Source organism: Nicotiana attenuata, unplaced genomic scaffold (genome assembly GCF_001879085.1).
Source record: "Nicotiana attenuata strain UT unplaced genomic scaffold, NIATTr2, whole genome shotgun sequence".
NCBI classification, from domain to species: Eukaryota; Viridiplantae; Streptophyta; class Magnoliopsida; order Solanales; family Solanaceae; genus Nicotiana; species Nicotiana attenuata.
In genome coordinates this window covers 197111-218255 of record NW_017670570.1, presented here as the reverse complement: position 1 = coordinate 218255, position 21145 = coordinate 197111, and the positions used below count along the sequence as shown (strand labels likewise).

Genomic DNA, 21145 nt, shown 5'->3' with positions numbered 1-21145 from the left:
TAGTATGTGTAAAAATAGCCAAAAAATTAATTAAAGTGAATCAGAGTAAGAAAACAATAAACCATAAGTAGGAAGGCATATTATTTGATCATATTATTTTAAATTAGGCACACATTCTGTTACTTCAAGTCTATAGATAGTATATTATATGATATATTCAAGAACCACTCCACTAGCTATCTTGTGAAAAACCAATCTTTGAACAAAACATAAACAAAGGGTCAACAAATCCATTACCATCTAATATTACACATCTCCTCCTTTGACTTTGTCATCCCTTTGCTCATATCTTTCAACAAGTGTCCCCTCCTATGTCCACATCACATAGGCACTAGCCACTAATAGTGGATGAGAAGTAGCTGTCTATTCTTTATTGCATGCCCTTTTAAAAAGAAAATCAGATCAGCTTGTGTACGTCTCGATTAACTTTATCGAATTCAGATTATTTTTCAAGATAATTCTATCCATCGAGACTTAGACAGATAAAAAAAACTTGACGTTTCTCATCTCTATCGATTTTTGAGTCCTAATCTCCAATGTTGGCTTAATGGTCAATAAATTAATTAAAAATCATAGAAAATTATCAAATCCAACAAAACTCCGCCTGATAGAATTATTTAATATCTGTGCTGATGACTTGGATAGAGTATAGAAAATAATAGTTATTAGTAAAATAGTTTAGATGCGTACAGTGTTAGGATCGAAATAATCAGTATTATGCGGAAGATGTAAAGCAAACCTTGAATGACGATAAATCACACAAGAAATATGTCAAAAGAGACACAAACATTTAACGTGCATGGTTCGGTCAATTGAACTACGTCCACGGCGGAGATGAATAATCTACTATATAAAAGAGAGTACAAAATATCGAGAGAACATACAATCTCACAAAGAGGGCACACTAACACTTGTCCTGTAAAGCTACTCCTCCTAAACAAGACTCTCAAACCCCATATGACTACATTGTGGATGCTACCAAATAAGAAGAAAAGATCCTCAATTTATAGAAGTCTAAACATTTTCCTACGAGAAAAGGACTAGCCAAATATAAGAGATATAATTTTCTTATGTGAAAAGAAAAATATAATTATGATAAATATATAATTCTTTCTTTTAAGAGATAAGAAAATCAAATATAACACTGACTTGCCCTATCATTTAAAAAAGCAAAGAGTAGGTGTGTACTGTTGCATCATTCGAGTTATTTAGCCTCTTTACTTCTTACCAAAAAGTCCACAATCCTTTATTATTTTCTTGTAGCAAGAATATGTCAATCCTAGGCGGCAGGGAAAACAGTAACAAAATGTCTCAACCATATCTCCAACTCCATGAATTCAAGAAACAAGCTTCTTTCTTCCTCAAGGAGAAGATCAAGACAGCTAGATTAGCCTTGACTGATGTTACACCAGCTCAACTGTAAGTTCTCTTGTTTGTACTATGATTTTTAAACTTTGACTTTCTGATCATTTGTATTTGTTGAGTAATTCGTGCATAGTTCAGTTACTTTAACGAGACAAAAAATAGTTTTCCGACTCTATTGTTATAGTGGATAAAGTTCAGGTACTAAACTGATGATGTTGTTTGAAGATTGGCAGAAGAAGCTACAAATGGAAATCCAGGTGCACCAGACACAAGAACACTGAAAATGATATCAAAGGCAGCTTTTGAAGTTGATGATTACTGGAGAATTGTTGGGATCCTTCACAAAAAGTATGTGTTTGTTCCTTTGATCTTTTATTTATTTATTTATATATATATATAAGGGCAGTCAGGTGCACTAAGCTCCCACTATGCGCGGGGCTCGGGGAAGGGCCAGACCACAAGCGCCTATCGTAGGCTGCCTTACCCGGTATTTCTACAAGAGGTTGTTTCCATGGCTCGAACCCGTAACCTCTTGGTCACATGGCAGCAACTTTACCAGTCACATCGTGGGCTGCCTTACCCGGTATCTTTTGCAGTTTCTTGAATAATATTGTCAGGCTTGATGATGTTTTGATTGCTTTCTTGATGTATGGTCTAGATTGTCAAGTTTTGATAGAAAGAATTGGAGGGTGTCATATAAGGCTGTGATTGTGCTGGAACATTTGTTGACTCATGGACCTGAAAGTGTTGCTGAGGAATTCCTAACTGACAAAGATGTTATCAAGGAAATGGGACACTTTCAACTCATTGATGAGAAAGGGTAATTTATTCTTTTGAAAAAAGTTCCAACTTTACTCGTTTACTATACGAAATATCTTAATTTTACCTTCCATTATACTTTAGGGTTATTCATACTATTGTCGTTAGCAAATCGTTTCGCATTTATCCTTGACCTTATGAAGTTCTAGAGTAGACTGTGTGGATTCCATGTGTCAAAACACTTGAGAAAAAAGGTCTAGATTTACCCCTCTAGCTACTTTTGACTATGCTTTAAAATTTTCCTCCGTTACATGGTTAGGATCCATTTTGGAGTTCCATTAGGGTCAAGGTCAAGTACGAGATAAATTGCTACTAGCAACGGTATGAATGCTTCCTAAACATAATACGCGATAAAATTAAGATACTTTGTACAATAAAGGGGTGCTTTTTACCATTTTACCTATTCTTTTTGCGGTTCTTTCTTCTTGGCGTAACTGCTAAAGTAGTTGTCATGTGACCAGGAGGTCACGGATTCGAGCCATGGAAACAGCCTCTTGCATAAATGTAGGATAAGGCTGCGTACGATAAACTCTTGTGGTCCGACCCTCCTCCAGACCCGCGCATAGCGGGAGCTTAATACACCGGGCTGCTCTTTTTTAAAAAAAAAAAAATCTATATTTGGTAATACAAGTTAAGGTATTTTGAATGCTTCTGCAGATTCAACTGGGGGCTAAATGTTAGAAACAAATCAGAGAGGATATTGAAGCTGCTAGAAAATGGACAACTTCTTAAAGATGAGAGAAACAAAGCCAGGAAGATATCAAGAGGGATTGAAGGTTTTGGTAGCTTCAACATTAGGACTAATTCAGCTGAAGGAATTTTGGAAGAATCAGCAGTAAAACCTTATGGAAGGTCTAATTCACAGTTTAATGATCATGGAAATGAAGATGATGAAAATTCAAACTTCAACACTAAAGATTTTGTCAGCACAAAAATGGAGAAAGTGGAGGATGCAGCAGTTTCTAGTGTTAGTTTTAAAGAAAACATGGCTCCAAGTGAAGACATGCATAAGTGGAATTTCAAAGGAGAATCAAAATCACTTTTGGATGAACAAAAAACAGATCCAAGAATAGGTTTTTCCTCAGAAGAAGATCATCCTTTCACTGAAACCGACCGATTAACATCAGCCTCCCTACTTTCTTCTGGAGATCAAGTCCTCCAAACATGTCAATAGGGTTGCTCTCATTTTAGTCGCTCTCGTGCATATGCTGAATAGTTGTTTTACGCGTTCATCTATCTATCAGGAACAGTCGTCTGAGTGCTACATAGAGCTAAGAACGCGCGATTGGCTGTTCCCTTGTACCAGTACTACTAGATGTTTTGAGCTTCATTTTGTATACTACAGGGTACAACAATGCAGAAATGCAACTGTACTGATATATCATGTTAATGGAATAATTGCTACTTTCTTGAAAGAGCTAATACCAAGTTAGTGTTCTTGTTCATTGTTAGATGTGATAAAAACAACGTTAAGGGGAAGAAGAATTAATGAGTTTGCTTCCTAATGATGCTGATGTTTCATAGTTTTTTTTTTTTTTTAACCATGTGAAATATGAAGGCCGGGAGTCTTGGCATAACGGGTAAAGTTGCTGCCATGTGACTAGGAGGTCACTAGTTCAAGTCGTGGAAACAGCTACTTGCAGAAATGCAGGGTAAAACTGCGTACAATAGACCCGTACGGTCCGGCCCTTCTCCAAACCCCGCGCATAGCGGGAGCTTAGTGCACCGGACCCTGCGTACAATAAAAAGGTCTCTACCAAGAAGTTCTCGAGCCCTATACTTCTGGTTAAGGGTAGAGATATTCCAACAATCGCATGAGACTCTATAAGGGTCGTCTTATATTTACATTACGTCCTTTAATAATGGCTAACTGGGTTTTTCTCTCTTGGAAATACCCTTGAATTGCAAAATCAACGATTTAACTACTTCAGATGAGAATTATATTTTCCAAATAGCCCCCTCAACAAATTGCTTTCTTGCTTCTTCTACCTTCAGCTACATTAAGCATCTCAGTAAAATGGCAAATGAAACAACTCTAAGTTATAGAGTACATAAAATCAGTCTATATTTCATAATAACTATTGCAGTGCTTCTGAGACAGTTTCAATGTTCTCTAGACTGCTATCAACACAATGTCTTTCCATTTTGTTGTATTAGAGATCTACGATATGCGGTCACTTTCCTTATATTTCGCAAGGCTAGTTCTATATTTCTATGTTACCTTTGTATCCTAGGCTCCTAGAATACATACATTTGGAATTACAATAGTCTATGTTATTACTATGTGAGGAATTCTAAGTTGCATAGCCAATCCTGGATAGCAAGCCGCAGGGAATGATTAGGAGTTAGCTCCAAATGGCTTAGTTTCAAATTAGTCATTGGAGAAGTATCATGACCACTTTCCAGCCATCCTTGAATGGCCTCCCCTTCATATGTGAACCCGTCTGCAGCGATCTGGGGGTCAAGCATTATGTCCTGAAAGAAAATTCACAACGATTTCAGCATTTTGCAGCAAACATGAAACCTAGAGAAATTGTTTTTACCAACAAATCAGAGCACGAATATCTAAAAAACTACACCATAGCACACTAGTTTGATCATCTTCAATTTAACTAGAGACTAAATTTAGGCATATATTACCATCGAGAGGCCTACAAAGTCATGCAAGTGGAACAGCTCAATGCAGTAACCTCACAGCCTACGAGTAAGTTTTTTAATTCCATCTTTTATTGGAAGGGGTGGCCTTGTAGGGTGAACAGAAACAGTTTTTTAATTCCATCTTTTATGGGAAGGGTGGCCTTGTAGGGTGAAGAGAAACGATAGGGCTGGATGTTGAACCTTGGACCTCTACGATGCAGAATGGGAGCAGCATTACCAGTTTGCTCCCGTTCAATTCTTTGTTTTTATTATACATATACGATTATATCCAAATATTGAAACCTAAGTTAACTTATCATTATGTCTCGCTATCCTGCTCCCTAGAGGACCAAAATAGTTCATATGATTGAATAGTGCGGAAAGCATCACTTACCTGGCGAATTGGACATAAGAAAAAAGATGGCACTGATTGCTCTTCCAGTACATGCAAGTTCTCTAGCTCCATTACAAGAGTCGGTGTCAGCTCAGGCCTATCCCTACTGTTAACTTCACAGCATTGCAAAGCCAGTTCTGCTAATCTCCTTGACACATATGTAGACCATTCTCCAGCAGATGAATCCAAAAGAGACTCTAATTCTGCACATGAGACTGCCCTGCGTACTTCACTCAGTAATCCTGCTAGAGTTCTTCCAGTGAGTATTTGAAGGATAACTAGTCCAAATGAGTAAATGTCCGACTTAGTTGTCAGCGCTCCAGTTATATGAAATTCAGGATCAGTGTATGAAAAGAGACCCTTTGGTTCAGTCTGACGACCAAAACTTGGGCAACGCAGGGTTTGCTGAGGAATCAGACTAGATATCCCGGTATCACATATTTTGCAGTTGTCTGTCGAATCAAGGAGCATATTCTCAGGCCTCAGATCCCCATGTACAATCTGTTCAGGGTAGGAAGAGTGCAAAAACAGAAGAGCACTTGCAATTTCGGCAATAATACGTGCTCGCATCTTCCAATTCATGGAACTAACGTTATTTTTGCAAAATAGGCGGTCTTGGAGGCTCCGACCAGGTATATATTCATAAACGAGGCACCAGGCTTCTGGACATACACCAAGTAAAGTGACCAGTTGAGGATGCCGTAACTTAGCTAGAATTTCCACCTGCATATGGAAAAGATAATTATATGAGCAAGCGCATAAAAATCATAGAATTTGTTGGCAGAGAAAATTATGTGATTCCATTTTAGCTAATGAATTATGATGAGTGACAAACTAGGGTTCAAGGAAATGTCCATGCACTTTAATTGGATGATATTAAGGAAAAATACATGCTAGACATTATGAGACCAATTGATTTATAAAGCTGAAAGGAAACTCTGAAATAAAGAAACTTAGAGTGGAGTTCCAGATCCTATCTAAATGCAGTATGTGAATATAAAGGAGATTTTTTACCTGTTCAAAAAACTGTGACTGCTGTTGCATATTATGTGGATGCAATTGCTTAATAACAACTGTTTTATCTGAGAGTTCTCCTTTGAACACATCAGCATATCCTCCTTGACCAATCCTGAAGCTCTCAGAAAAGTTGCATGTTGCTGTCTGCAAATCCGACGGTGAAAATTCCAACAACTCAGGTGATGCAGAGCACTCGCCACTTGAACTTAGTCCTCCATCTTTTCCGCGATTCTTCCACCGATTAATCCAGTTCATGGCTTCAGTGTTTTGCTGCAGAAGTTTGCGCTTCTCCTGCCGGAGAGTTGCTATGGAGGAATGAATTAACGTCAATTCTCCAGTAATCTCTTCACACCGCTGATTGGCCTCCTGTGTACGACTATCTAGGAGGGCTATATTTCTCGTGGCCTTGCGCAGCTCACTAGTTTTCTCCTCTCTCTCCTTCAAGAGCTTTTCTTTTTCCAGCAATATATTTTCCAAAGCAACCTCAGCTTCCTTCCTCAGTTTAACTTCATGCGCATGAGCAGATTCAAATGCTTTTACCTATAACAAAGCAAACATTCTGACATTAGCAGCCTAAGAAGTGCTTTCAGTCCATTATAGATGTTACAAGAAGGAGAAATGACATTACTGTCCACATACAATTCCTCTTACACTGGTACGTTCTACTCTACATAGAATTACATACTGGCCCTAGGAATGACTACTCTTATAATACAAATGTACATCCAGTAGCAAATTACTTGTTCGCAAACGTAGAGTATAGTAGTTCTATAAGTGATGCAGTAATGGACAGAATGTAACTCCAAAATTTTAAGCTTGGGTAAGCCCATAGTGGGTCTATGGGTAAATTAGACATGATCACTTTGGTCCACAAGTGAATGTGAAGCCACAATATAAGAAAAGCTAATAACTGTAATTTAGCTTCATAGCCCTATAGGTAGCATGTTTGTGATATATAGCAGCAACCAAATTTTATCATGCATCAATATTGTTCTTCCTTAAAAGATTTAAGTAATGGGATGGTCTCTAGAGCAATAAGAATAAGAGTTCCTCAATTGGAATACAAAGACTTGCGGTTACCTTTCTCATGGCTTCCACAGCTTCAGCTTCCAGTTTTTTGCGCTTAAGCATCTCTGCAATAGCTACGTTCCTTGATGATTCATATTCTATGCTGGCTTCTTCAAGCTGTTTGATTAAACTTTCCATCTCGACATCGGGGGACTCCATTTGTTCAGCAGAAGAAGCACAACTGCTATCAGTGCTAGGACTTGTTGAAATAGATAAACTAGGGAAAATGATTGGATTACTTCTACTAGTAGAAGAAAAGTTCTTGGGCCATAAACCAGTGTCTGATGAAATTCCCTCCTCAAATATTAAACTTTTGATTCCAGATGACAGTAGGTCCCTATACGAGCTTGACCGAGCACGTTCTGGTGAGAGGATAACCTCTCTCTTGCAAGACTTTAGAGACTGAGATCTTAAACCGCATGCATCAGCTACCACTGCTCGAGTATTAGCAGAAATAGGTCCAATGAAGCTTGAGCAATCAGGAGGCTGTCTAGTCCAGACTAGTTTCCCTTTGTAGACAAAGAATATTTCACAGAATGAAGGGAAATATGTGGCAGCATAACTTGCTTTCTGGGAGCTTTTCTTGACCTTCACACAACTGTATATGAAGGGTAAGCTCGGGTACGATAGACAAGATCCATATGATGAAATTTCAGAACGATGCGAACTGCAGAAACTGGTATACATTCTATTCCAGTAAATACAGGTGAAGCAAAAAGAAAAGGTGAAAGAAAAGATCCACAGACGATACCAACTAGATGGGATAAGGCTCTTTCATGTTAATCCCTTACATTAAGTTCAGTCTTTAGCAAGAATTTTTTCATGTTTGTTTAAAGAATTGTATGTTAGTTTAAAAAGAAGACAGGTTGAGAGAACCTTAGCTTAAAACAATTGATTTGTCCTAAAAGACAGAAAGTTATGTGTTGGAATGAACTTGAAGTGGTCCCAAATAGAGTAGATGGAAATAGAGGATTCATATAACCGACCCTACTAGTTCAGGGGTGAAGCGTTGTTATCGTCGTCATTGATATAAAACAGGTGAAGCATTTTTTTGGATATAGCTTCTATCGTGAAATTCCCCAGTTCTACAGGCAAAGACAACCTCTCCAGATTTCTGGACCTCTTAATTTGACCTCTATTCCCATTTCTCCAACAGTGAAAACAATTACCAGCCTAAGTGCTTTCTGTGAGAAATCTTAGTACGTAATCTGTTCTCATTGGACGAAGTCACCCAGTATAATACATACACGGGTAGGAGGTAGAGGTACACAGTGGATTAGTTGGACGCACGCAACTAGGCCCGGACACTGCCATTACTTTTATAAATAAAAAAAAGATTTTATTTTCTTTCACTAATTGGGTCACTCAGGAAAAATAATATCAAGTTTACCAAAAAAATTACAACTTTTCACTCAGATCCTAGGCACACAAATACAACCACGTGAATTGAGATATTTTAGTGTCCAGAAGTCTTTTTCAAAAAGACAAAACTCCTCAAAATTTGTCAAAAATTGAATCATATAACATAATCCAGGATTCACAAGTGCAATCATAATCTACAGCAGTTCAAACAGATTACTCGCACTTGAAAGTAAATTAAATGAAGAAAAGCTGAAGTCCTACTCTGGTATAGCCCCAATTATAAGCTTCCTGATGTTATGTTTGTTGACAAAATCAAGAATTCCTTTAAGGACAAAATGTGCTTCAACTACAGCAACACTTGCTTTAACCTGAAAAGATTATTGATTTCTTCGGTAAGTGACTGCACAGGTAGCATGATATAGGTAAATACTCAAATCATTGGGCATAACATATGCATCATTAATTTTGAAAAGAAAAGCGGGATTTTACAGAACATAGATCATGATATTGTGAAAACACTAGTGTCAGAGGTAACAAATATCTAGACAAGTTTCTGAATGTAGTATAGCAGCAATAGAATGTCAAATCTAGGGACATACCATCACAACAGAGACTAACAAAGTTATAAGACAAACACTGGTTAAAGTGTAGCAAGGATGAAAGGATTAGAAAAATAATTTAATATAAGGGACTTCTATTCTTTGTTTTGGATGTAACAGAAGACATTAAAAAGTAGAAAAGGGAGAAAAGAAAACAAAAGAAAAGAATATGTTTTGGGGTTTCACCAATTCAGGCTTTCAAGCAGTGACATGGAATGAATCAATGCTTTTGTCGAGATGACCTCTTTTCCACGCATTGATAGCTTAAATAATGCGCTATTACAAAAATGAGAAAGAGGGGAGGGGAAGAATATAAGGAGTTGACTTTTAAAGATATAGGAGGGTGGAGAGACAGCAACCGGAGAATACTTAGAGAAGAGGGGAGCGATCTGGAGCACCCAAGGGTGTGACCTAGTGATTGATGAAGTGGTGGAGAATCATGAGGTCTCAAATTCAAATCCCAGCGAAGACAAAAAAAATTAGGTGATTTCTTCCTATCTGTCTAAGGGCATAGTTACCCTGTCTGTATCTGCGCTGGTGGGAGGTAGCATGTACCGGGTGGAATAGTCAAGGCCACAAGCTGGCCTAGACACCACCCTCACCAAAAAAAAAAAAAAAAACAAGGAAGCGATCTGTAGAGAGAAACATTCAGACATTGCTTGAGATGGAGAGTCGAGAGCCAGGAGCCCAACAATTTTCAACTTTTCTCATATCCTCACCTCTTTTCTTCGAATAAGAATCTTGACAATCGCATCACTTTTTACTTCCTCAGGATTTTCTTTGACATCCAAAAAAAGAAAATAAATTCGTTAAAGTTCCTTTTCTTTTCGTTCAGCACATCCTCTAATCCAGACATGGAATAATTCCAATCATCAGAAGAAAATTTATTTCAATTTTTTTTTCCTGATCAGTAGAAAAAACTATTTCTATCTTAATTTCTCTAAATTGTTCGATACTTTTCACCCATAAGTCTGTTCATTTTCATATCCACATTCAGTGTTTTTTCATTGAAAATTCGACATGTGTTCTTCAGAAGGAAAAAAAGTAAAAGAGGAGAGAAAAGCCAAACATCATTCATGAATGAACCTTCCTCTTCTGATAGCATTCCCGTTAGTCCATCAGTACTTCGTCATGATAGAAAATTCAAATCAGGATACAGATGCGACACAGTTGTGATCGACGCCTCGACAGAATATAGTGAAAATTTACAATGGTGCTTAAGTTTCTATAATTACTAAAGGGATAGTAAAAGTTAGGATGGAGAAGGAATTTTGGTGAAGAGGGGCAGGCAAATACATTGAACTAATTTCATTTTTGTTAAAGGTTGATATTCAGTAAGATAGAACGGCGGATATTCCAAAGTTCACAAGAGAGAGAGAGAGAGAGAGAGACAGACAGAGAGAGAGAGAGAGGGAGAGAGGGTAGGGGGGACTGGACAATAAGAGAAACTGTACATGGGAGGACTCAAAGATGGTATTCATATATTGGTGCCATAAGAGCCAGGATTTTCGGCAGAAAGCACGGAAACGTATCCTCTCGCGAATGCTGTTTTAACGTTTTGCTCATCTTCAACATTAATCGGTAAATTTGAGTTAATGCTTGTGGAAAAGATTGTAACGACGCATTAAGACAACTAGTTAAAGTTAAGATATCTGATTGTGGTCCCAATTTGTGCAACCGACCATTCTATTAAGTAAATTTCTCAACAAAAAACCCACAAATACACAATCCAGACCTGAACCTGAGCCCTGAAATAATCCCAGCACAAGGTTTTGGAACAAAAATGAGTTGTTGAAATCTGGCTCATAAGTCATTTTGAAACAAAATGCACAAAATCCTCTAGCAGCTTTTAATGATATAGGATAAGAATTCTTACCATTTAAGATATGAAGTTTTTAAGTGACCTTGATGATCATTAATACAACATAAGAATCATAAAAGGAAATGGTCCAATCTAGTTCATCGTACTCAGACGTGTTTAGAGATGTCGCATTCAGACACTTGTCCCTGTAACAGTCTAACAATTTATGCAACCAAAATAAGTATGTCCACTAAGATAACATTACTGAATTAAGTTCAGTAGAAAATGTTGCAGATGCCCTTAATTTGAGTTCATCAACGACGATTGCGAGTAATAAAATGACCTTTTGTGAGAGTAGACCACACTTCCAAAACAAATTAGTTAAGCAAAGTAACAATGCACGACCTAGACAGAACAATTATTCTAAACGTTGAGAAGGAAACAGTGGAAGAGCGATACATAACGTATAAATGACATTTCAAACATCGTAATAACAGTCCAGAGCACTCCACACCAATCAGACACACGATACCTTCGATTTGCAGCACACGTTCAAATAACGAGATAGAAGTTTCCTAGCCTCTTCTCTCTCCGCATTTCGAAATGCAGATACCACTTCCGCATTAGCTTGAGTAGCCGGCAATCTTCCTACTGCATAAAAATTACAAGTATGGACAGTTATACATGAGTGTATGTTGAAAGAATCATTAATTCCTCCAGAATATTCTACTCTGAATTAAATGTGATTAGTATCGCAGAAAATGTTTTCAAACGTGCATTTGGCGCGAACGAAAATGTTTATCATACTCCCAGAAATTATATTCTAGAACATTTTCTACATTTAGATTTACCAAAATAGATGACATGTGGTAATTGTACAAGGAAAAATATTTGGTACAAGGATACATTTTTAGTGATATTTATGAGTATTTAAAACAGTAACTAATGTTGACTGAAGCAAATGATATGGACTTAAAATTAAGATCGTTATAAAGGAAACTTTTGCTCATTTCTTTCTGGTAGAAAATATTTTTCGTGGACAAAACATTTTCATAATTCAAGGCAATCAAACATTTGTAGGGGAGCCTTGGAGCAACGGTAATGACCTATAGGTTACGGGTTCGAGCTGTGAAAGCAGCCACTAACGCTTGCATTAGGGTAAGTTGTCTACATCACACCCCTTGAGGTGCGGCCCTTCCCGGGACCTTGCATAAATGCGACCGGGCTGCCGTTTAAGGTAATCAAACATTCCTTACAGACCAAAACTTTATCAATTTATTGAACAACAATTTAGTAAAAGAAGATGGATTTAATATCATGAAACACTCTTAAAGACCAAAATTTTCTCACTTTACTGATTAACATTTTTGTAAAAGAACATGATTTACATGATATATCATCAACTTGTATACCCTAGAAAACACTAGAAATGATGCAAAAAACAATCTTTTAAGCTAGAAAATTTTCCATAGAAAGTATAAACATTTTTCTTTGTAACAAATGCACCTTAAAAGATCAAAACTTTATCAATTTATATAACAACATTTTAGCAAAAGATGATAAATTTATATATAAACAGAGACTTACATAAAGTGGGTATATAAGGAGAAGGTTCAAGAACATGAAAAATACAAATTTCTGAGTTCCCAAATGTTTTACAAGCCCATTGAACCAAAGCAACATTTTTATTCACAGATTTTCCAACTGCTATATACACTTTAGGCTCATTTTGTTCTTCAACAATTTCTCTCGTTTGAGGAGTGATGATTTGGCTAGTTCTGTAAAACCCACGTCGATAAGTGGCCATAGAAGAAAACCCAGAAAGGGAATTTGATGGATGAGTAAGAGGAGGAGGAGAAGGGGTTAACAACTCCATTGTTATTGAATATCAAGAACGAACTTGCTGGGACAAAGTTGAGTTATTTCTTTTGTTCGTTTTTAACGTTTTTTGTGTAATTTGAGGACTTTTTAGTCTTTTTATTGCTCGTGTCTGCATTACACGACTTAAATGAAAATATCCTTAAATAATGAGAAAATCTAGAAAAGGCTTTCAACTTTTAAAAAGCCAACAACTAATGATGATTTCTTAATCTTAACTTAAAAATCAATCAAAATAATATGTTCTTAGATTTATTTCTTAATCTTAACTTATAAATCCATAAAACATAATATGATCTTAGATTGGAATTGCAGTTTAACGATTTAAACTTCGTTTTACGTAATAGTGAATGCTCGTAAAATAGAAAACAAATAATATAATGCATGCAAGTTATTCCGTAATCTTTCTACTTTCTAAATAACGCTCTTAATTTCTATTAGTTAAGTTTTGAAGTTGGCTGTTACTGCATGACTAATATAATAGTTCAAAAAAATAAATGAACTTTATTAGTATGATTTTATGAATTTAGACATCTCAAAATAGAAGAATGAGCTTTTTTCCCGCCTCACGATCCATGAGGGAAAGTCCACTCACCTTAAAAATTGTTGTAAGAAAAATATTATTAAAATTATTACATACAATGATATCTAGATTAAAGTATATATTCAAATAGTAAATCGTAATCTTATAGAAAGAAAATTAATCCAACCTAGGTTTTCAAAGCTAACGGAGATTTCTCTATAATTAATTTTTTTTAAAAGTGTCATGCTTAACAATTAGTTCAAACATAGAGCTTTTCTTCAAATATTTTTGCCTTAAAAAGAAATTAATCAGAAAGCCGTAACAAATTGAAGGTGAATATTCGAGCAAACGGAAGGGGAAAAAATAAAAGAAAAGTTGAGTGTCGCTGTTTAGTACTGACTTTATAATAGTACTTTACTTTTTATTAAATTAAAAAATATAATAAAGTTCCACCTAATAAAGAATGAATGAGCTAACACTAACTACTCCACTAAGAGCCAAATCTATAACAACTAGTATTTCGTAGTTTAGCATTTAAAGCGAGAATAAAACAATGTAGCTTATTAGCGGCATATTCAACTAAACTTAATATTTAATATTGAACATAAGTATATATGTGCAGGGGCGTATGCAGAATTTTTCGCAAACGATAATATTTATAGAAGAACGAAGAATAAAAAACATTAATTATCACATTACATGACAAGAAAGCCTTAGTCAATTTGTTTTATTGAGTTAGAAGAATGGGGTGGCGAATAGATTAGCCAAGGAAGGGTGGTTGATGGAACCAAACATGGCACCTACGGTTTTGACAGCGCCACCAGTTTTTGTTAACAGCATCTTCCAACATGATCAGGCAAGAGGCGTTCCTACAGGAAGATCAAGCCAACGCGAGATGCGCAGAACCTATACGTAGAAACTACAATAACACTTTTTGCTGATCAACACCATCCAACTGAAAACGAGGCTGATGGAGTTTCTACAGTAGGAAATTCTGTACCTGCCTATGTTTTGTTCAAACTTATCTCCTGATCATACTTGTAATACTCGCCAAACTAGATACCCTGATATGATGCATCATCCTCTCTATGGAACTTCTTTCAATAATTAAATGTAGCTTTATCTTTCGTACCAAAAAAAAAGATCGCGAATTCAATTATGCCAAAATATAATTTTTAACGATATATAGAAGCTCTCTCAAATATTTGACAAAAATATGATCTAGTTGTGATTTGAACCTCTGACCTCCTAGGAAAAAACTAGGAATTTAATTAGCATGCCAAGTTACAATATGCATCAAGTGGTGTAATTTTCTTTACCTTATTGTATCCGAATAGTATTACTACATATATTTCATAAAAAAATTCGACAAAACGGTATCACGTGACACCACTTCGTTTTACGTACATCCGCCCCTGTATATCTGAAAATCACTAAAAAATTTAACAAATATAATATTCTGAAACCATAATATTAAAAGTACAATAAATTTAGTATTAAATAGTACTTTAAAGATTGAATTCGTCATGCTTAATTCTTGAATCCCTCTTTGCTAACTACTTTTAAATTTATTTGAACTACTAAGCTCTTGCTAATTTAATTTGTACTTAATCAATTGAGATTAGGTATGCTTTGTTGACTTTAGGAAGATATCTTTTGTTTTCGACCTCTTCTTCTCCTCCAAGAGCTTATGAGGTTTTTAATAAAAAAGTCCGAAATGTAATAGTACTAATACAGTAATACTAAACAACTAATGACGAAGAGTTTTCTTTTTCTTACCTACTTTGACTTGAGATGATTCATGTCATTTTTTTATTTTTTGGTTAGAGGGAAACTCGCAGCCGCTACGATATCTGTCACAATCTCTGTCTTTCAGGTGAGCACTATGTGGTGAGCACTTTGTACACACTAAGTAAACCTCCCTCTGTATAATAGTTTGCAAACCACACATAGAATGTAAACCGCACTAGGCAAGCCCTGTGCGACAGGCTTAACCCATAAGATACTGAGGGGGATTCGATCCTAGGTTGATTCATGTCATATTGATATTCTACTTTTACATGTTATCTACTAGTCTAACTAGTTTCAATTATAGACGGATTTGCGATTGGGCAAGTTAATCATTTGGCCAGTCAGCCAAAAATAATAATATTCGCTACAAATATACAAAAAAAAAATCAGCTACTATTTTTTAGAGCGCCTATATGGTGTAGTTTTCCTTCACAATTTAAGCTACCGAATATAAAATATATTTGCTCGTGCTATTTTCTTGATGAGAAGTCTAAATTTATTTAGAATAAATATATGCTATTATTGTTTTTTAAAATTAACATTTCGCGTTAAATACGGTGAATATGTTTGCACCTGTTGCCACAAAGCTAAAAAACAAAAGTCAATTTCCAACAATGTGCTATACAACAAATCAAATCAAAATTAACTATCTATGAAAAAAGTTAATGAACTTTTGTGGTACCATGATCCTCGGAAGCACCAAATTTAATATTTCTATCATATCATATAACGAAAAGTGGCATAATGCAACCAAAAGGGTATTGGTTATGAAAAATTAATTAATTTTTGATTTGTCAAACAGCAGTGATGAAAGCAACAAATCTTGGATAATCAAGATTCAAGACTAGGGGTGTTCAAAACCGAATCGAAACCGAAAATCGAACCGAAATCGAAGCTTAATGGCTTATTGATATCGGGTTAACGGTTTAACCGACGGGGAACGGATTGAATTTTTTTTATTAACGGCTGATCGGTTTGGGGGCGAATTATTGAATTTTCTTAACGGATAATCCGTTAACCCGTTAAGAATATATATATACATATATATATATATATATATATATATATATATTACTACAGAAAAGATCTCATATTGTTAATTCATTGTTGTTGATGTCAGTATTCTAATGCTTATTCACTAGTACAACGTCTTAACTTCTTTCTCGAAGAATATTAGTGATGAATGTTAAAAGAAAAAGGCGAATATATTATATGTGATTGTGAGGTGTAATCAGGATGATGATAGAGTAAGTGAATTATCCTGAGCTGAGAGTTTGGAGAATTCATATTGACGGCTATTTTAATACTTAAAATTGGAAAGTTGCTACTCTAATTTCTCCTTTTTCTTTTCTCAATTTTCTATTTTGAGTCATCGGTCAGCAAACAAATATAGATAGAATTAGGCCGATAAACCGCCCGATAACTGCCCGATAAGAGCTAAACTGATACCAATCCGCCCGATATCTTATTGGGTGGCTAGCGGATTAATATATTTAAAAGCCGATAACCGATAAGCCAAACTGTTAAGAGTAAATAACCGCCCAATCCGCCCGATAAGCAGCCCTGTTCAAGACCAATGAAGTTTTGAATGGGGCCCACTGCATGATTGATATTTAAGAGGGTTTATATATAATAAAATGCCAGATGTCATATTAATACGGTACGACCTACTAGTAGTTAATGAAGTGAGTTTGAAACTATGAGATCTTAAGTTCAAATCTCAGCGAATACAAAACACATTAAGTGATCTTTTCCCATCCACCAAGTCTTGATGGATCCGAGTTACAAGATGCCGTGGAATTAGTCGAGATGCGCGCAAGATGACGCGAATGCCATGATTATGAAAAATAGTTACTTCTCTATGTAATATGTTACGTACAGACATAATGGAAAACAATTGGAGTTAGCATTGAAGGACAAAAGTTCACAACAAAAGAAAATCTACATTGAAATATCTGGTTTTACTGTCAATTCTGGAAAATTTGTTTGCCATTGTTACAGCAATAAGCAACATAATAAAAATATTACACTTCTAAAAATTAGAAGCATTTTCTGTGCACAATGGATGGACCAGATTCATCATATTCTGCCTTTGCAATCCACATCTGCATTTCAGAAAAACAACATACAATTATAGTCAATGTAGTTTAATCATTATATAACAAGTTACGATACGAAATAGTCCCCCGTCGGCTGTGTAGATGAGGTAATTGGTCTCCTTATATGGTTTCGCGCAATCCTCATCTCAAAAGTTAGTTCACGAGACGAGAATTGCCAAGACCATATAAGGAGACCAATTACCTTATCTACGGCCGATATGAGACTATTCTAACAACTATACACACAAAATATGAATGACAATAAATGTAAATGTTAATGTCAAAATCTAAATTTTCACTCACCTGTTGGAAAGTACTTAAAGAAGCCAAAATAGAACCTCCAATCCAAACACTATACTTCCTCTCAGGTGGAGCTACCACCTTAATTTTCATACTGCTTGGAGCCAATGCAGTAATTTCCTTGCTCATTCTATCAGCAATTCCAGGAAACATAGTCGAACCGCCACTGAGTACAATGTTCCCATACAGATCCTTTCTGATATCCACGTCGCACTTCATGATCGAGTTGTAAGTCGTTTCGTGAATGCCTGCAGCTTCCATTCCAATCATTGAAGGTTGGAAAAGGACTTCAGGGCATCGGAAACGCTCAGCACCGATGGTAATCACTTGACCATCGGGCAACTCGTAGCTCTTCTCAACAGAAGAGCTAGTTTTCGACGTGTCCATTTCCTGCTCAAAGTCAAGCGCAATGTAGGAGAGTTTTTCCTTTACATCCCTCACGATTTCTCGTTCAGCAGTAGTGGTGAATGAGTAGCCGCGCTCTGTTAAGATTTTCATTAGGTGATCGGTCAAGTCACGACCGGCTAAATCAAGACGAAGGATAGCATGTGGCAAAGCATATCCCTCATAGATTGGGACAGTGTGGCTAACACCATCACCAGAATCCAGGACAATACCTGCATAACATTAAAACATTTGATGTTATATTGCAGAATTGTCCAAGCTCTAGATAATATCAAGGAAAAAAATGAAACAGGAGCACAGAGGCGGATCTAGGATTTAACGTTTATGGGTTCCTACTACAACTTTGAACACTCTGGACGTGCCATTGATCAAAAGAAAGTGTTTACCTGTTGTACGACCACTGGCATAGAGGGATAGAACGGCTTGAATGGCGACATACATAGCAGGAGTATTAAATGTCTCAAACATGATTTGAGTCATCTTTTCGCGATTAGCCTTCGGGTTAAGAGGTGCTTCAGTGAGTAGTACAGGATGCTCCTCTGGTGCAACACGAAGTTCGTTGTAGAACGTGTGATGCCAGATTTTCTCCATATCATCCCAGTTGCTAACAATACCATGTTCAATTGGATATTTCAAAGTTAGAATACCACGTTTGGATTGAGCTTCATCACCAACATATGCATCTTTTTGCCCCATGCCAACCATCACACCTGTGTGGCGTGGGCGACCAACAATACTTGGAAATACTGCTCTTGGAGCATCATCTCCAGCAAACCCTGCCTATAAAGGGGCACAGAATACAAAAGATGAATAAATAACTACCAAAACAGTGGCATTTTTTATGCTTTATTATAGCACACCAATTGCAGGGGAACAGGGCGCAAAGGTAAAAGTTCTCATTGTATGGCCAGGAAGGAGGTCACGAGTTCAAGCTCTTAAAGGTAAGGTTGCATACAATTTATGTTGCTCGGATCCTCTGTAGAAGTATTGAACACCCGTGTTGGATCTTACACAGGTCCCGTGACATTTTTGGAAGATCCGAGCAACGTATCATACAATAGATCAATACGGTCCGACCTTCCACGAACCTCATGTATATTGGGAGTTTAGTACAGTTTATATTGCTTAGATCCTCGCTCTGGAAATGCTACCGCACCCATGTCAGATCTTATACGGTTGTGGCAGCATTTTTGGAAGATCCGAGCAATATAGATTACAATACACCAATGTGGTCCGACCTTCCACGAACCTTGTGTATAGTGGGAGTTTAGTGCTATGTTGCTCGGACTCTTCAAAAATATTGTTGGGTGTGTGTCGGATCCTTCAATTTTAGTGCATTTTTGGAGGATCCGGCATCACTTTTGGAGAGTCCGAGCAACATAGGTTTAGTACAATTTATGTTGCTTGGATCCTCACTGGAAATGCTGCCGCACCATGTCGGATCTTGCATGGTTATGGCAGCATTTTTGGAAGATTCGAGCAACATAGAGTACAATAGACCAACATAGTCCGACCTTCCCCGGACCTCGCGCATAATGCGAGTTTAGTACACTGAGTTGCCCTTTATATAATAGCAAACATTTAAATGTTTGAGTACTTGAAATTTCTTGTACATACCTTGACCATTCCAGTCCCATTATCACAGACGAGTGGCTGAATATCCTCACCGTCTGCCATTTTTTATCTACTGCCATCAACAAAATTGAAAGCCTCAAATTAGAAAGACCATCAAAAAGAAACAAACGGATAATAGAAAACAGTCAAAACACCATTAATCAACCAAGAGCATGTGGAATTGGCAGTCCAAATCAAGCAGTAAAACACAAAGAACAAGATTCATTTTCCCACCAACATTGATAGTATTGCTAAATAAACTATCAAATCCAATGGGTAAGGGTGAAATTAATAAGATCCAAGAATCTACCTTTCAATCTATCTACATTCCTACACTTGAAACCAATAACAAGTAGACCGAATTGTTGGGTGTGCGAACAAAGTACCATATTGGTAGCTGAAAAGATTGGGAGTCTACATATAAGGTGTAGGGATCTCTTAATGGTGTGAGGCCTTTTGGGAAAAACCGTGCGGGCTTGGCCAAAGCGGACAATATCACACCATGTTAAGAGTGTCATTGGGCCGTTTAAGCCCAACACGAACAAGTTATCCACATATATTGTGATTGATATGGACCAATCAAGAATCAAATTCGAACTAAAACCCAAGGAATGCAATAAAATAAAATAAAAATATAGCTTCAGAGGCAGAATCAAGATTTTAAGTTTATTGGTTCTGAATTTACCGTGGAACCTATAGCTCATCTTTGTTACTGGATTCATAATTAAATATTTATACATATTAAATAAATTTCTTAATAAAAATACAATGTCTAAGCAAAAGTGACTAGATTCCACACCTAGTAGGCTCGTTCCGCCCCTGTATAGCTTCTAACTCGCATTAATAGCAATTCTCAATAAACCATCGAAACATACTATTGATTAAGTTTAAATTCTGAATTCGTCTACGTTACCTTTGTGTAAAAAAGAGGGAGCTTTAGGAGATGGTCGTAGGAGGAATAAGTTAGTGGTGCCCACGGTTGGCTATGAGTTCCAAATGCAAAAAACAAGAAAAATTCAAATGAAACCCAACGCTAAAAAACAATCATATGGTATTCTTTTTAAATGCTAAAAAAACCCGCAATTTTTGCTGTCTCAAAACCTGGGTGTCCGCTAGTTATTCGTTGGTTTTGGTTTTTGCTTTTGTCCATTGTTGCCACGTGTCACATATTCATCAGTGGTCGTTAGTAACTTATAACTGCTTTCTTGTTTGGGCTTCCGCCTTCTTTTGGCCCATTTAAACCGCTTGGCCTGCTCCTCTAAATTTTGATTTTTTTTTCATACTCTAACTTTAATTTCTAACTAACATTAGAAAGGTACTGTTGAAAAGAGTTAAAATACGATGTACAAAAAATTTTCTTGTAGACACTCCGTTTTTGGAGCAGTAGTAAAGTTATCTTTGTGTAAGCTATAGGTCACGAATTTACGTCGTGCAATCAGCCATTGATGAGTGTGCATCAAGGTAGGTTGCCTA

At 36.6% G+C, this 21145-nt stretch overlaps 3 protein-coding genes across 7 annotated transcripts; 1 reads left to right on the top strand and 2 right to left on the bottom strand.

Moving 5' to 3' along the window:
* The first annotated feature begins 1196 nt into the window (after window positions 1–1196).
* LOC109241091 (epsin-3) lies at window positions 1197–3629 on the top strand. 3 transcript variants are annotated; one of them, XM_019407804.1, is made up of 4 exons: window positions 1202–1419; window positions 1591–1713; window positions 2024–2185; window positions 2842–3629. In XM_019407804.1, the coding sequence occupies exons 1-4, from the start codon at window positions 1271–1273 to the stop codon at window positions 3356–3358; spliced, it is 951 nt and encodes a 316-aa protein (XP_019263349.1). In that variant the 5' UTR covers window positions 1202–1270; the 3' UTR covers window positions 3359–3629. The 3 variants fall into 3 exon arrangements, with proteins under 3 accessions (XP_019263350.1, XP_019263351.1, XP_019263349.1); XM_019407805.1 differs by lacking the exon at window positions 2024–2185 and having other exon boundaries at window positions 1197–1419; window positions 2821–3629; XM_019407806.1 differs by lacking the exon at window positions 2024–2185 and having other exon boundaries at window positions 1199–1419.
* A 564-nt stretch (window positions 3630–4193) lies between these two features.
* Window positions 4194–13004, bottom strand: LOC109241090 (U-box domain-containing protein 33-like). Of its 2 annotated transcripts, none has more exons than XM_019407802.1 (7): window positions 12650–13004; window positions 11595–11713; window positions 8924–9030; window positions 7313–7976; window positions 6230–6772; window positions 5216–5938; window positions 4194–4659 (listed from the first exon to the last, which is right to left on the bottom strand). In XM_019407802.1, the coding sequence occupies exons 1-7, from the start codon at window positions 12936–12938 to the stop codon at window positions 4465–4467; spliced, it is 2640 nt and encodes an 879-aa protein (XP_019263347.1). In that variant the 5' UTR covers window positions 12939–13004; the 3' UTR covers window positions 4194–4464. The 2 variants fall into 2 exon arrangements, with proteins under 2 accessions (XP_019263347.1, XP_019263348.1); XM_019407803.1 differs by having other exon boundaries at window positions 7313–7898.
* A 4088-nt stretch (window positions 13005–17092) lies between these two features.
* LOC109241089 (actin) lies at window positions 17093–20795 on the bottom strand. 2 transcript variants are annotated; one of them, XM_019407800.1, is made up of 5 exons: window positions 20586–20795; window positions 19676–19745; window positions 18445–18838; window positions 17657–18270; window positions 17093–17359 (listed from the first exon to the last, which is right to left on the bottom strand). In XM_019407800.1, exons 2-5 carry the CDS (start codon window positions 19733–19735, stop codon window positions 17294–17296), a joined length of 1134 nt encoding a protein of 377 aa, XP_019263345.1. In that variant the 5' UTR covers window positions 19736–19745; window positions 20586–20795; the 3' UTR covers window positions 17093–17293. The 2 variants fall into 2 exon arrangements, with proteins under 2 accessions (XP_019263345.1, XP_019263346.1); XM_019407801.1 differs by having other exon boundaries at window positions 19676–19742; window positions 20586–20704.
* Window positions 20796–21145: the final 350 nt, after the last annotated feature.

What these genes read in the sequence shown, in the direction of transcription:
- LOC109241091 (XM_019407804.1), top strand. Translation starts at nt 1,271, where the DNA reads ATGTCAATCCTAGGCGGCAGGGAAAACAGTAACAAAATGTCTCAACCA. An exon ending in GATGTTACACCAGCTCAACT is followed by an intron (nt 1,420 to 1,590) that starts GTAAGTTCTCTT and finishes TGTTGTTTGAAG; the next exon opens with ATTGGCAGAAGAAGCTACAA. An exon ending in GTTGGGATCCTTCACAAAAA is followed by an intron (nt 1,714 to 2,023) that starts GTATGTGTTTGT and finishes TGTATGGTCTAG; the next exon opens with ATTGTCAAGTTTTGATAGAA.
- LOC109241090 (XM_019407802.1), bottom strand. Translation starts at nt 12,938, where the DNA reads ATGGAGTTGTTAACCCCTTCTCCTCCTCCTCTTACTCATCCATCAAAT. An exon ending in ACGTGTGCTGCAAATCGAAG is followed by an intron (nt 9,031 to 11,594) that starts GTATCGTGTGTC and finishes TAATCTTTTCAG; the next exon opens with GTTAAAGCAAGTGTTGCTGT. An exon ending in TCTTATGTCCAATTCGCCAG is followed by an intron (nt 4,660 to 5,215) that starts GTAAGTGATGCT and finishes ATTTTCTTTCAG; the next exon opens with GACATAATGCTTGACCCCCA.
- LOC109241089 (XM_019407800.1), bottom strand. Translation starts at nt 19,735, where the DNA reads ATGGCAGACGGTGAGGATATTCAGCCACTCGTCTGTGATAATGGGACT. An exon ending in ATGGGACTGGAATGGTCAAG is followed by an intron (nt 18,839 to 19,675) that starts GTATGTACAAGA and finishes GCCCCTTTATAG; the next exon opens with GCAGGGTTTGCTGGAGATGA. An exon ending in CTTTAAGTACTTTCCAACAG is followed by an intron (nt 17,360 to 17,656) that starts GTGAGTGAAAAT and finishes TCTGAAATGCAG; the next exon opens with ATGTGGATTGCAAAGGCAGA.